At 39.4% G+C, this 14,291-nt stretch overlaps 1 protein-coding gene across 3 annotated transcripts; it reads left to right on the top strand.

Annotated features, from left to right (window-relative positions):
• The first annotated feature begins 24 nt into the window (after positions 1-24).
• Positions 25-10,695, top strand: tm7sf2 (transmembrane 7 superfamily member 2). Of its 3 annotated transcripts, none has more exons than XM_056398418.1 (11): positions 25-188; positions 2,421-2,503; positions 3,784-3,980; positions 4,462-4,516; positions 5,064-5,258; positions 6,479-6,582; positions 7,931-8,050; positions 8,152-8,320; positions 8,414-8,494; positions 8,678-8,800; positions 9,990-10,695. In XM_056398418.1, the coding sequence occupies exons 1-11, from the start codon at positions 133-135 to the stop codon at positions 10,148-10,150; spliced, it is 1,344 nt and encodes a 447-aa protein (XP_056254393.1). In that variant the 5' UTR covers positions 25-132; the 3' UTR covers positions 10,151-10,695. The 3 variants fall into 3 exon arrangements, with proteins under 3 accessions (XP_056254393.1, XP_056254395.1, XP_056254394.1); XM_056398420.1 differs by having other exon boundaries at positions 81-302; positions 2,377-2,503; XM_056398419.1 differs by having other exon boundaries at positions 82-302.
• Positions 10,696-14,291: the final 3,596 nt, after the last annotated feature.

Here is a 14,291-nt window from a genome sequence, read left to right on the forward strand (position 1 = left end):
TCATCTGATTGGCTAGACCCTCTTCTCTCCACCCTCTTCTGATGACCGCGGAGGGATCTGATTGGCCCGAGAGACGATTCCGTGCTGGAAGACGTGGGCCGGGGGCGTGTCCTTCTGCATGCTGCTGGATGGATGTTCAGGAGTAGCACTGATGCACAGTCCCGTCTGCAGCTCCGTGTCACACACCGGTAAGACACTGTACTAACTGTACTACAAGACAAGCAACCTTTCACTCTTTACAGACGCTGTTTTACCGCGAAGCCTCCGCGTCTCCCGCGCTCACATCATCTCAGCATCGTCAGGTAAAGGTGTTTCATAACAAGAGTCACAGCGTGGACACAGGAACTAACAGCGACCTGAACTTTGTCTTGGTGATTTAACACAGCAGCCGCAATGATACAATACCAGTAGCCTCTACAAATCAACAAACTTTGTAACGTAAATTATTTCACATTGTGTGAAAACAACATTTCAATTTATTTATTTATTGTGTCAGATTGATGTTTTTAGAGTTTACTTAAAGTATTTGAAGGCAGAGATGTTCTTTCTTTCACATGCAGTCTCTGAGCTGCTCTGTAGGATTCCCGCTGTCTGAAGCCTCTACATCATAGTAAATAGTATAGTATAGTACGGCACAGTATAGTATAGTAATAGTACAGTAGAGTGTAGTATTAGTACAGTGTAGTACAGTATAGTGTAGTATAGTATAGTAGAGTACGGTATAGTATGGTATAGTATAGTGTTAGTACAGTATAGTGTAGTATTAGAACAGTATAGTATAGTATTAGTACGGTATAGTATAGTACAGTGTGGTGTAGTATAGTACAGTATAGTATACTATAGTATTAGTACAGTGTAGTACAGTATAGTGTAGTATAGTACAGTACAGTACGGTATAGTATTAATACGGTATAGTACAGTACAGTGTGGTACAGTATAGTATAATATAGTATAGTATTAGTACGGTATTGTATACTATAGTACAGTACGGTATAGTATAGTAGGGTGTAGTATAGTACAGTACAGTATAGTATTAGTACGGTGTAGTATAATATAGTATAGTATAGTATTAGCATGGTATAGTATAGTACAGTGTGGTATAGTACTAGTATGGTATAGTACAGTACGGTGTGGTATAGTATAGTATTAGTACGGTATAGTATACTACAGTACAGTACGGTATAGTATAGTACAGTGTAGTATAGTACAGTATAGTATAGTATTAGTACGGTATAGTATAGTACAGTGTGGTATAGTATAGTATAGTACAGTATAGTATATCATTAGTACGGTATAGTATAGTATAGTACAGTGTAGTATAGTACAGTACAGTATAGTATAGTATAAGTACGGTATAGTATAGTACAGTGTGGTATAGTATATTATAGTACAGTATAGTATAGTATAAGTACGGTATAGTATAGTACAATGTGGTATAGTATAGTACAGTATAGTATAGTATATTATTAGTACGGTATAGTATAATACAGTATAGTATAGTACAGTGTACTGTTAGTACAGTATAGTATAGTATAGTAGATTTACAGACAGAAGACTGTAAGGGGTAAATGTACTCAAATCTTGACTTAGTAAAAGTAGAATTACCATCATGTACAATTACTCCACAAGTAAAAGTCCTCCTTTCTATATTCTACTAAAGTTAAAGTAAAAGTACACAAGTATTGTAAGCAAATGTAGCTATTATAGTATAGTTTAGTAGAAGGCCTTTCAAAGTTTTAAATGTGTTACATGTGGGTTGTTAATTATCACTGATGTTTAAGAAGCATTTTAATAGAGCCGCCTGAGTGAAGCTCCTTTGAACTCACCATCCTTCTTTATTAGTTGTACAGTTTTAGAAATACCTGTGTAGGAATGCGTGGCCTATAATCTGTAATAATGCATCACATTATCTGATGGCTGATCGTATATTTTGTACAATATGTCAAATCACAGTCACTGCTAGCTGTAGCTGTGAGATGTGTTAATTGTGGAGTGGTGTATAAGGTTAATAATAGCATGAATTTGAAATAAGTAAATAAAGCACAAATACTTCAGGGCCGTACTGAGTTACTTTGCACCACTGCTGTTATCAAGGATTTATGTTCATTTGTAAAGAGGCTCACACTGTTCTGAGGTCAGAGGTCACGCTGGAACCATTTACAGCCTGTTTAAAGAAGAACACTGGGTGTTAATATATAAGAGTCAGAGGTTAATTATTACGTTTTACTGCAGATTAAATTGAGGATTATTATAATAATAGTAATTGTCAGATATGATTCATTCATTTTTTGAAATAACAACTCGACATCATCAGAAGAGTGTGTGACTTCTGTCTTTTTTATCACCATGTAATCCCTGTATTTATTTGTTCCTCAGATGTCTTTATTCTGACTGAACTGCATCAGCCTGTCTTTTCACAGGAGACCAATAATGAGGCCGAACAGTCAAGCAGCCAAACACAGATCCTCACACGACACAGAGAGGGAGTTTGGAGGAACCCTGGGTGAGTCACAGCGGGGCGTCTTTCCCAGCCGCCGCCTCGAAGCTTCACTTTCATTTTATTCATTCTACATTTATGATTTTTGCCTTTTCATTACCATCACCACCGCACTGTGTACCATGTGTCACCTCTTCATACTCATATTTACAAATGGTCCGTGCAGGACTATTACAGTCCTGTTTTACCCTGTGTTGTCCCACAGGTACAAACTGCTGTGAAGGTGAAACGTCTTAAAGAGTTTCATGTGTTTCTTAGTGAGTAAAACTGATTTTAGGAAGAAAGAAAGGAAGGAAGAAATAAAAGGTGGTGCACTGTAAAAAAAAAAAAAAAAAAAAAAAGTGGCACTAAAGTTTCCAGACAAATTTACATGTAATACACTATAAAAATTCAGAGCAGATTTTAAATTCAAAATTAAATAAATTGCAGATGTTGTTGATAAATGTGCATTTAACAGTGGAATAACAATTATGTTAAAAAAAAAAAACAATGTATGGCTTTTATTAGTTAGTTTAAGAAATTGCCTCATATATCTGCTGTAATTTCCTATTTAGATCTTGTTTTGCTCCAGTACAACAAGTAAGAAATAACATAACATGCATAGTACATCAAAGTCAGCTATCTATCTATCTATCTATCTATCTATCTATCTATCTATCTATCTATCTATCTATCTATCTATCTATCTATCTATCTATCTATCTATCTATTTATTTGTCTATTGCTTGGTAGATCATAAAACTGCTGCCACTGTAAAAATGAAAGGATGATATGAATCTCTCACAGAAAGAACAGGAATCTTCATCACACCTTCACCACCAGAGTCAGATTTATAGTTGCAGACATGAAATGAAATGAGCTTGTTTGTGTGTGTGTGTGTGTGTGTGTGTGTGTGTCTGTGTGTGTCTGTGTGTGTGTGTGTGTGTGTGTGTGTGTGTGTGAGAGAGAGAGAGAGAGAGTGTGTGTGTGTGTTTATATTGGTTGTGTTTTGTTTCCTGTTGTATTCCTTGAATCATCATCACAGTTTAGCTCTGACTGATCTGACGATACTGAACTGAAGCAGGAGTTTTGTTGCAGCCATGAAGACAGATGATCTAACTGCACAGTTGTTTGAGATTCTTTAATTACTCACAGTTAACATACATTTGTGATATTAATCTGATATAATCGTCTGACTGGCCAGATTTGCTCCATTATTCCATGTGATGCTCAGTTACTCAGGTTACATCTTCTGTGCCTCTAGCTGCTGCTCTGCCGTCTCACTTGAATCTGTATTGGTGTCCCAGGTGCCGTATGTATTCCCATCTTTCTTCCGTTGACGGTGCTGTTCCTGATCTGTGTGAGTCGATCCCCTGAGGCCTCTGTTCTCCAGTGGCCTCCTCCCCTCCCCTCCGCTGATCAGCTGTGGGAGCCTCTGGCCCCCGTGCTTCTGCTGGGATGGATCGGTCTGCACGCCCTCCTCTATTTGACGCCAGTAGGAAAGGTACGTTCATCAGTCTGGTTCAGGGCTAGATATTATTGAATTATATTATATGATCATATAATGTCATGTAATTGTTCTTTAAATTGATTATTTCAAGCAAATTGTAATTAAAAAAGTAACAAAATTAGTTATTAAACCGCTGAACACTGTGACCACAACTTCAACTACAAGATAATGGCGCTGTGAATTTGCCTCTGACTGCTGCTTCAAACACATGATTATATTTGCTTTTGACATGCTAAAAATGTAATATACGTCACCACACCTTAGCACAATGACATGCAATATACATATAAGCACAAAGCTGCACATGAGTTGTACAGTGTTGTTTTTGTTGATCTTTGATTAGATAAGACTTTATTATTCCCCAATGGGAAAAATGAAATAAGCTCTGACTGACCTTCTGCGTCTTCCAGTTGTCAATATATATGCAGGGTGCAATCAGTGTGTTGAGATTTAAGATGAGTACATTTGTCTGCAGGTGTCTGAAGGATTAGTGCTGAGGGATGGAACACGCCTCAAGTATCCCATAAATGGTATGATTGGGTTTAATGGTATTGATTAGTAGAAACATGAGTTACAACACATCACATGTTTGCGTTTCTTTTTCTTCTTCATTTTTTTTTTATAAATATGTAAATATATATATATATATATATATATATATATATATATATATATATTTAGGATTTAACGATGTGTTAAAGGAACAGTTTTAAAGTTAGTCATAACTTAAGTGTGACATGGTTTATATAGTAAATTAGTGCTGTAAAGTAATATTATAATAGCTGTAATATTTAAGTTATGTTTGTGTATTACACACATTTTGAATGTAAATGCTGTGTTTGCATTTTTAAAGCTTCACTGTTACATTTTATTTTGAGGGAGATTCTTCTTATTATTTTTTAGTTTAACCTTGTCTCTCTGCCCACTCTGACCTTGAGCTAAAGTTTACTTTAGTTACACAATCTGAAATCCCACTTTCCAACTTTTACCTGTTGTTTTTAATACCAGCCTCTGTCAGTCTACATATCTCTGTGCCCCAGGCTACAGCGTTTAGTTTTGTTTGTTTCTCTCTCTCAGGTTTTCATGGCCTGTGCATCAGCGGTGTGCTGCTGATGTTGTTGCTGGGGCTCGGGGCTCCTCTTGGGTATCTGTTTGAGCTGCTGTTGCCTCTGGCAGTGTGTGCAATAGCAGTGTCATTCCTGCTCTCCGTCTACCTCTACATCCGCTCTTTTTGGGCGCCTTCCCATGCTCTCGCTTTGGGGGGCAACACAGGTGAGAGTTGAGCTTCATCATTAAAGGAAGAATCCCCCCTAAACTACTGTTTAAATAAAGCTACTGGTCATGTAGCGTGCATCTGTAGGGCTGCTTTATTGTTTGTGGAGGATTTTGGTATTCCCATGGGGGACTATCTACCAGCCAAGCTCCACTGCAGCCTGCAGGCATCAGGCATAAAGTGAACACTCTCTTTCAAGTGAGCCAAGCGTTTTTTTTGCAGTGCCATGATGTCAAACTTAAAAAAAATAGAAAACTAGATGTTGGTGCCTCGCGTTTGTCTGTCTCTCATCTCCTCATGGTTGTCCGCCTCCGCCGCTCAGACAAGTTTCAGGTTATATCCCTGTTTAGTCATATAAAATATGAAACATTTGTGTGATATTTTGTCACAATTGTCTTGTTAAGTCTTGAGTAATGGCTATAAAGTGTTTTGTGTTCATCCTTGAATACCAGTGGAAATGTGAAGGGATTCCCTTGAACTCTGACCACCAAAATCTAATCAGTTCAGCCTTGAGTCAAAGTGAATGTTTGTGCCAAATTTGACGAAGTTTTGTCAGGGTGTTAATGAGATATCCTGTCCACAAAAATGGGACGGACGGACTGTCAACCTGAAAACAATATGGCTGCTGCTCTGGCTGTCGCCGGCGAGAAGGCATAAAAGAAACTTTTTTTTCAAGTCAGTTACCATGAAATAAAATAATTTGACATGTAAAATAGACGCGTGCATGATTTACACAGACTATAGGACAGAGAAGGCAAAATAAATGAATCCATTGGTTACGCAGATAGATGGTAACAAGGTGTTTAGCATTTTTAGCCATGCTAGGACAGCTTCTTTTGTTTTATAACCAAGTTCCTTCAAAGCCAATGATGTTTGACAGTTTAGTGATAATTAGCAAATGTTAACATGATAACACGCTAAACAAATGGTGGTGAACATGGTAAACATTTCACTGGCCAAACATCATGTTAGCATGTTAGCATCGTTATTGTGAGGCTGTTAGCATTTAGCTCAAAGCACCTCTGGGCTCAACAGTTTGACTGAATAGGTTTTAGCTAATTGATGATTAATGGATTGTTAGTTTAGGGGACAAACTCAGTGACATGACACCTGATAAGAGTTGATATTAATTCCCTCTTCACTTTTTATTCACATTATGTGCCGCTAGACAAAGTAAGAGGGTTGCTTTTTTAAAAATTCATCCCTCTGTTTTGTTCAGGAAATCCCCTCTATGACTTCTTCATCGGACGGGAGTTAAATCCTCGGATCGGAAACTTTGACCTCAAATATTTCTGCGAGCTCAGACCGGGTCTGATTGGCTGGGTGAGTTGACCTGCAGGATTGAACTGATCAATTGAAAATCCAGACACTGATGAACTGTCATCGTCCAAACACCAAGAGCTTCTTCCAACACATTTACATTTTACACAGAACATGTGGCCACAGCGTTCATTTTTCTCACGGTGCAGTAGAACATATATATATATATATATATATTCATATATATCTAAATCTGTTGCAACATTTAGAGTGAACTGTGTAAAACAAAATACTTTTGTAACTTTTAGGTCTGAATAATTAAGATAGAGACATTGTGTTGCAAACATTAATTAACACTGGTATGAGAGAGGAAGACCAACAGGTGGCGATGTTGCTCACCCTGACCGTCCACTACAATTTGACACAGAATCAGAAACTTTTCTCCCTGATGACCTGACACAGTGAGAGATTTGTTGGAGGACCGGGGTGAACATCGTCATCTGTGTCTGAGTCATCAGACCAAGTGAGACAGAAAATAGATTTCTCCGGTGAGAGTCACAAGTAAGAATTAAAACAAAAGTCTCTCCTTATCTTCACTAGTCACAAAAGACAAGATAGACTGAAAGGACTGAGTCATGCTGGGAAATGTAATGAGTCCTTTATTTTAAGTGTTTTTTGTTTCTCTGTATTTACAGTGTAAACAGTAAAACCTTTGCACATCTGAAAGCTTTAAAGCCATGAGCGTAGGAGAGGACAGAAAAAGCTTCCACCAACTGGCCACAGACAGTGTGTGGGAGATTTTCATTTCCTGTTGCATGTTAAAACAATTTACTTTTAACATTCAGCATCTTACAGATGCTGCTAATCTTCCAAATAATCATCATTTTAAAGGTTTTTTAGAGCCCCAAATTTTATTTAATGGTTTGCATGGAAATTATGATCATGACTCCAAACAGGATTTCTTGGATCTTAAATCAAATCAACGTCATGTAGAAGAGCACAGTTTGAGTCACAGGCCTGTTATTGAAAGTTCTTGAAATGTTTATAGTCTAGTTCGATTTATCATTTACATTTATCATCTATTCTGGTGGTATGACTTTTCCAGAAGCATCGTGTCGCCCTTGTAGTCTTCATTCAAACACAATGAAAAACAAGATTTCACAATGCAGCGATGTAAACAGACAGAGTTTTCATGATCCCAACATATGGACCTCTATATGGTCACCTGGTATATGTGTCACTTTGCAAAGAAAAAAAAACACAGGTGACCACTAGAGCTGCAGTGATTAGATGCTTAATCAACTGTGTGTAGTTCTGACTCACTTCATCACTGGATGAGTTCGTCTGACGGTAGTTGGGATGTGCAGGTGAAACAAAACTAACCTGACCAGTGATCATCACTTCCTCTCAGGTGGTCATAAACCTCGGCATGCTGATGAAAGAGGTGGAGCTTCGAGGTTCCCCCTCCCTCGCCATGATACTGATCAACAGTTTCCAGCTGCTGTACGTGGCAGACGCTCTGTGGAACGAGGTGAGGACACCGAATACAGCTCCAGAGATTTTAACCTTCTGTCTTTGTACTTTTAACTATTATTATTTGAGTTAATTTCATGCTCCACTGTGTCATAACAGGAGGCTGTTCTGACAACCATGGACATTGTGCATGATGGTTTTGGCTTCATGCTGGTCTTTGGAGACTTGGCCTGGGTCCCCTTCACATACGGCCTGCAGGCAGCCTTCCTGGTCGTGCACCCGCAGGCCCTCAGTTCACTCGGAGCCGCAGCTATAATAGCACTGAATGGTAATCATGTGACAGCTCTTCTTCAGACAGCTGTAAAGTGTTGTGAGTCATGTTTAACTATGGTGATGTTCACGTTTTTCTCTTTGCCATCAGGTATTGGATATTATATTTTCAGAAAGTCCAACTCGCAGAAGAACCAGTTCAGACGAGACCCTTCACATCCGAGCGTTGCAAGTCAGTTTTTCTTCTAATTTTCTATGAACGTATATTCGCTTCTTTCTACATCTGATTTGTAATAACGTGTCCCAACTCACGCTGTACATATAAAGAAGAGATTCAATTAATTTCCTCTTTGTCTCAGAGTGGCGAGGGAGATGTGGAGGTGACTTGCAAATTATATTTTTGACTTGTTCGCAGGGCTGGAGACCATCGCCACAGCAACAGGGAAGCGGCTGCTGGTGTCCGGTTGGTGGGGTCTCGTTCGTCATCCCAATTACCTCGGTGACCTGCTGATGGCGCTGGCGTGGTCCCTGCCCTGTGGTAAGGCATCAGCTTAAAAGCCGCTGCGAGGCTTGTTTTTGCAGACAGGCCGCACTGACATAACACAAGCCCGGAGATGTTTTAGTAGAAAGTGTGGGTGAAGTAATCATATCCAGTCACATTTATCATTAGAATAGACAGATTTGTGGGTGTTTTTAATGACATGATCTGAAACACAAGCAGTGGAGCTGAAACATATATCACTTCACTCTGACTTGTGCCTGCAGTTTTGTTGAGATTCAGTTGTGTTCATTCATTTAAATACAGTTTAAAGGCTTCAGGTTTCAGCATCAAGCACCTGTTTTATTCTACACATAGTGGTTGTATCAAACCAGCTCCAGCCATTGTGATTTTTTTCCCAGATTTCCTTCCTGTCCTCACAACGTAATTATACTGTGTTTAATACTGATGCAGAATAAATGAAGGCCGCAACAATCTGTCTTTGTTCCCCTGTAAACTGCCTCATGCTCCCATGAATCCTTCCTAAAAATGGTGGCTGTCAGACTTTTGTTACAGCTGACACATAGTGCTCATTGGTATTCAACTTTATGTGACTCACTTGTGTAGCTGCCTTCGTAATTGAGATGTACAGCTGTTTCTGCCTTAATTGCTGCTGCAGAAGTCATCAACTGCTAAATTATGCACTCCTAATATAAAAAAAAACTGGCATATCCCAGACAGATGAAAGCTGCAGTGAGAAAGGAACAGTGTTCACACAGTGGTCTGCAGAAAGACACACTGACGGAAAGGCGAGAGCCGCAAAAAATGACCACTGAGATGAATCAACACAATGAACATTATGATTGAAATTAAAACGTGACCTCTGACCTTTGACCACCAAAATCTAATCAGTTCATCCTTGAGTCCAGATGAATGTTTGTGCCAAATTTGAAGAAATTCCATCAAGGCGTTCTTGAGATAACGTTTCCAGGAGAACGGGACGGACGGACAGACAACCAGAAAACAATATGGCGGCTCTGACTGTCGCCAGACGCGCAGGAATAAAAAGTGCAGAGGAGGATTTTACTCTCGATGTAATTCACATCATAAACACTGATCTCATTAGTGAAAGGTGTTAGTTTCCCTCAGTTTTGATGCTCATTTGAAATTCATAAATTCATCAGTGAATCGTAAATATTTTGTAGTTTTCTTTGATATTATGTTTTATGTGTGTTTCTCTTTTCTTCAGGATTCTCACATCTGCTGCCGTACTTCTACGTCATATATTTCACCGTGTTGCTGATTCACCGAGAGGCCCGTGATGAGAGACAGTGCAGGGCCAAATACGGACTGGCGTGGGACACGTACTGTCGGCGCGTCCCCTACAGGATCTTCCCTTATATCTACTGAGAAGGAAAGCAGACGGGCGGAACCGGACCAAATCCTCGTGACTCTGCAAATCTACACAAACCCAGCAATAACTTGAGATGTGAGTCCATTTTCATTTACATGGATCACAAATCGTAACTGGTGCTGCTACTGGGAATCTGCCGGGAGCTCACGACGTTGATCAGCCTTCATTTGTGAGTCCGGTTGCAGAATGATGGATCGCCACTTCTAACTCTTTGAAACCTCACAGCCACAGATCGCGATGAGCTGCTATAGATAGAGTCAGGCTGCAGTGCACATCTCTTGTTCTGTGCACAAGCGTCTCAGCATATAAGGCTAAAGCTCTGAGCCTTTCCTCATTAAAAAAACAAGATGACCCTTTTTTATTTTTAATGAGAAAACAACTGAAAAACAGAACCCAGTGGGAAAAATCGATTAGTGCCTTTTTTTAATCCAAAAACACTGGGTCACCTCATTTTACCGTGTTATTTTTTACAGTGTCTTTGTTTTGGTGAAGTGTATTTTTACCTGTGAAACACATTCGAAATAAACAGATTAAAAAAACAGCACTTTATCATGTATCTTCATCCTGGACAGACAGATATCTGAACCTCCCTGAGCATTGTGGGAAATGTCATTGCTTTGAATTATATATGTAGAAAAGTTTTTCCATTATGTGAAGGCTTGAATCAGTGTGACAGACAGCTGAAAGAGCAGAGCAGCTATTAGCCTGTAGAGATAGCAGCTAATAGCTGGGTTACTTTTTTAATAACCTTTTCCAACCTGTTTAAATGGATCCTCTCTCCAGCATACAGGCGTTAATAGCAGATGTTCACCAAGCCTCTGGGCTTTTTTAACATCTGTCAGACTTCGGCTTTGAATATGTTCTGTTCGAAATTGCTCTGAAGGAACAAAAAGTACATTGAGTGTATTAGTACAATGAAATGCCGTCAAAGGCTCCTGAAAAATGGCCTCAATCAGCTTTAAAGCAGTGTTCCCTTTTTTTGAAGCTGCATTCTGAGCAGGTTGAGTCACTGCGGAGGTGAGGTGACAGGTGGTTTTATTGTTAATGGACTGGTGCATTATCTTGAGGACACTTTTTTTTGAATAGGTGCTTACAAAGAAGTTAATGTTCCATGATGGACCGTCATTACAGCCAGACACCTGGTTCATACGCCATTTCAATGCAGGAGTATGTTTGTTCTCTTAGCAGCCAATGAAGTTTTGTCTAAAACTATTGCTCATCATATTTGTCCTCTTCAATTATAAGTCACCCTTCATTTACAGTACAAATTATATTCCTCTCACATGCAGTGAAGAGGACTGAGCCGTCTGCAGACGCATCTACGGTACAGTTGGCCTCCGGCCTCGCCTACACAGCGCTCAGGCTATTTTGTGTTGTTTTTCGTGCGCTAAGTGCTAATTAGGAATGTGCTTTTTATAATGCCATGGCTGGACTCATGCTGAATTAATACATATGCTTCTTTTTATATGGTTGTACGTGTATGTGCGGAGCTATGTTTTATTTTTCCCCTGTACATTCTGTGCATGGTGAAATCTGCTGTCCTTCTATTAGTCAGTTATTAAAGACTAATCTCATCACAATCTAATGTTTCATCTATAAAGTCCCATCATTTACTCAAGTATTGTACTTTATAGTTTTTAGGTGCTTTTCCTTTACATGAGTATTTCCATTTCATGCTATTTTATACTTCAACTTCTCCATATGAACCTGACAGCTCTATATACCAGCTACTTCTCACATTCCGATTTTAGATTATAAAAAGTTTACTTGTTAAACTTCATTTAAATATCTGTTCAAAGAGGTTGAATTATTCAATGTTTCACAACAAAATCAAAGAGGAAAGTAAAAAAAAAAAAAAAAACACTAAAACAAATTTATGCAGCAGAATTTTAAAGAGAGAATGAACCGAATGAACACTATGAAGACCCACATACATAAACAATGGAGAACTGGAATACACAGTCTGGTCTGAAAATTGTCGTCCACTTTGTCCGGTTGTAGACAGCTGAGCTGAAGCTCTCTGGGTTCTCAAGTTAAAACCCATTCTCTCCGTTACATTAATCAATCCATGCATCAAGTTACTCTGAAGCCATTTCTTAATCAGGGATTTCTTGCAAGCCACCAATAATATTCACATCAACGTCTTCCTCTGTTCAAGTTTCTCCAGTTTAATCAAAAGCATCGGCTCAAAACTCAAAACACTTTTGTTCACACAGAATTAATTTAAGTCCAAAATGGAGCCGCAGAGGAACAACTTCAGAATCTGTGAGAGTGATTTGCATCTCTGCTCCCTCAAGCTCTGCAGCAGTCGGTCTGATCTGAACAAGACGTCTTGTGGGGAGGGGCACAGAAAAACAAATAACACTCTTCCAGTTAAAGTCTTATCAATACTGAAAGCTTGTTGTTTTCCACTGTTTGAATATCTCCTCCCATTTCTCCTGTGTGATCATTAAATTACCCTCTTTCCCATTTTGTTTGAGCGTTCTTCATTAAGCTGCTAAAGGCTCCTGTAGAAGTTTCTATAATCTCCATGCTGCAGACTCCACATCGTCATTAGGCTTCTGCCCAAACTACTTAAATATTCTTGAAATCAGTTGAATGTGTCTTTTTTACTGCAGTCTGAGTAAAATTAGACACTGCCATGATCATTAAGGGGAGCAGCAGAAACCTCAGATATAAAAGCCTCAGGGCCTCATTCATAAAAAATACACTGTGATTTGATCTTAAAATTTAATCTTAAAATTAGTTGTGAGAGAAACCATTACAACTGAATAATGCTCCTTTTATAAAACAGCCTTAAAACTGCCTCAGCAATTCACCCATCAATAACCTCCGTGTCCCGTATCACACCCGTCTGTTGTCTCACGGTTAAATAACTGTCTGTTGTTCATTGAAGCAATAAACACATTTTGAAGGTCAAATTTTCAAATTTATTTTATAGAATAATTTGCACATAACTGATGAATGACATGTTGTGATGTTCAGAACTGCAACTGAACTTTAGGTTTAGTTACGAATGAAAGCGATGCGTGTGTTTATAGATGAGACAGCAGCTGACAGTCACAGTGAGTCACGCTCACGTCTCTGTCTGGACCGACGAGCCGCCGTCCAAATAGAAACACAAAGCGTGAACAGGTTTGACACCTTCCTGGACACTGACAGCACATCTGCTCCTCTTTCACTTGTAGGATAGAAAAAAAACGAATTAATCACAACGTGTCAGTTTTGTAAAAAGACAAAATGTAAATGATCTAAAAAGAAAAAGATCAAACAAAATGAATTTAGTGAGTTCTGCTGGTTTGTGAATAATGTGGAGATGTTCAGGTGAAAAGAGAGTTAATGTATGAAATGATAATATGCCTTTCATTCAGTGTTCAGCAGGAATGTGAGTGTGCAGATGAAACAGGCCAAGAAGGAACTATTTATTTTCTCTTTTCTCCTTTTTCCTTTTCAATTAAACCTGTTTGTTTAAATGAAAGAGTTCAGCTTTGCTTGTTGTGTCATCACGTCTCCTGCCTCCTTGTTGTTGTGATAATCCCCCACCACAACTTCACATCAAACTTGGATTACATGTTTCCTTATCGACTGCACAACCGTAACATTAGTCCTCACGGTTTTCCTATATACTGTATGTATGTCTGTACAGCCATGATAACATGCAGAGTGCCTTGCATAATAATGAATGAGCAGAATGTGTGTCCTTCTGTGTGTGTGTGTGTGTGTGTGTGTGTGTGTGTGTGCACCTCTGCATGTGCGTGTGCTTGCCAATTGTGTATGTCAATCGTGACGTTTCACTGCCATCAGTTGTAGCCAGTTTCCATGGCAACGTCTCTCTGAGAGCACAGACGTAGGAGAGAGGGGGGAAAGGCGCTGAGACGGTGATGGGGGTGGAGGGTGCTGGGAGAGGAAGAGCCCGGGATGAAGAGTGTGAAACAGTGTGAACCGTGGGATGAGACAGAACCAGAAACAGATGCATGTGTTGTGAGAGAGCGAGCGACTTGCGTGTGTGCGTGTCTGTATCCTGGCATAAGGAGGTGTCGTGTATAGAGGCATCGGGGTTGGGGTTGTCATGACTACATACATGAAACTGGATGATATGAATGTGCAGAGGAGCAGCGCTGCCAGGCATGCACAGCA

Source organism: Seriola aureovittata, chromosome 15 (genome assembly GCF_021018895.1).
Source record: "Seriola aureovittata isolate HTS-2021-v1 ecotype China chromosome 15, ASM2101889v1, whole genome shotgun sequence".
NCBI lineage: Eukaryota > Metazoa > Chordata > Actinopteri > Carangiformes > Carangidae > Seriola > Seriola aureovittata.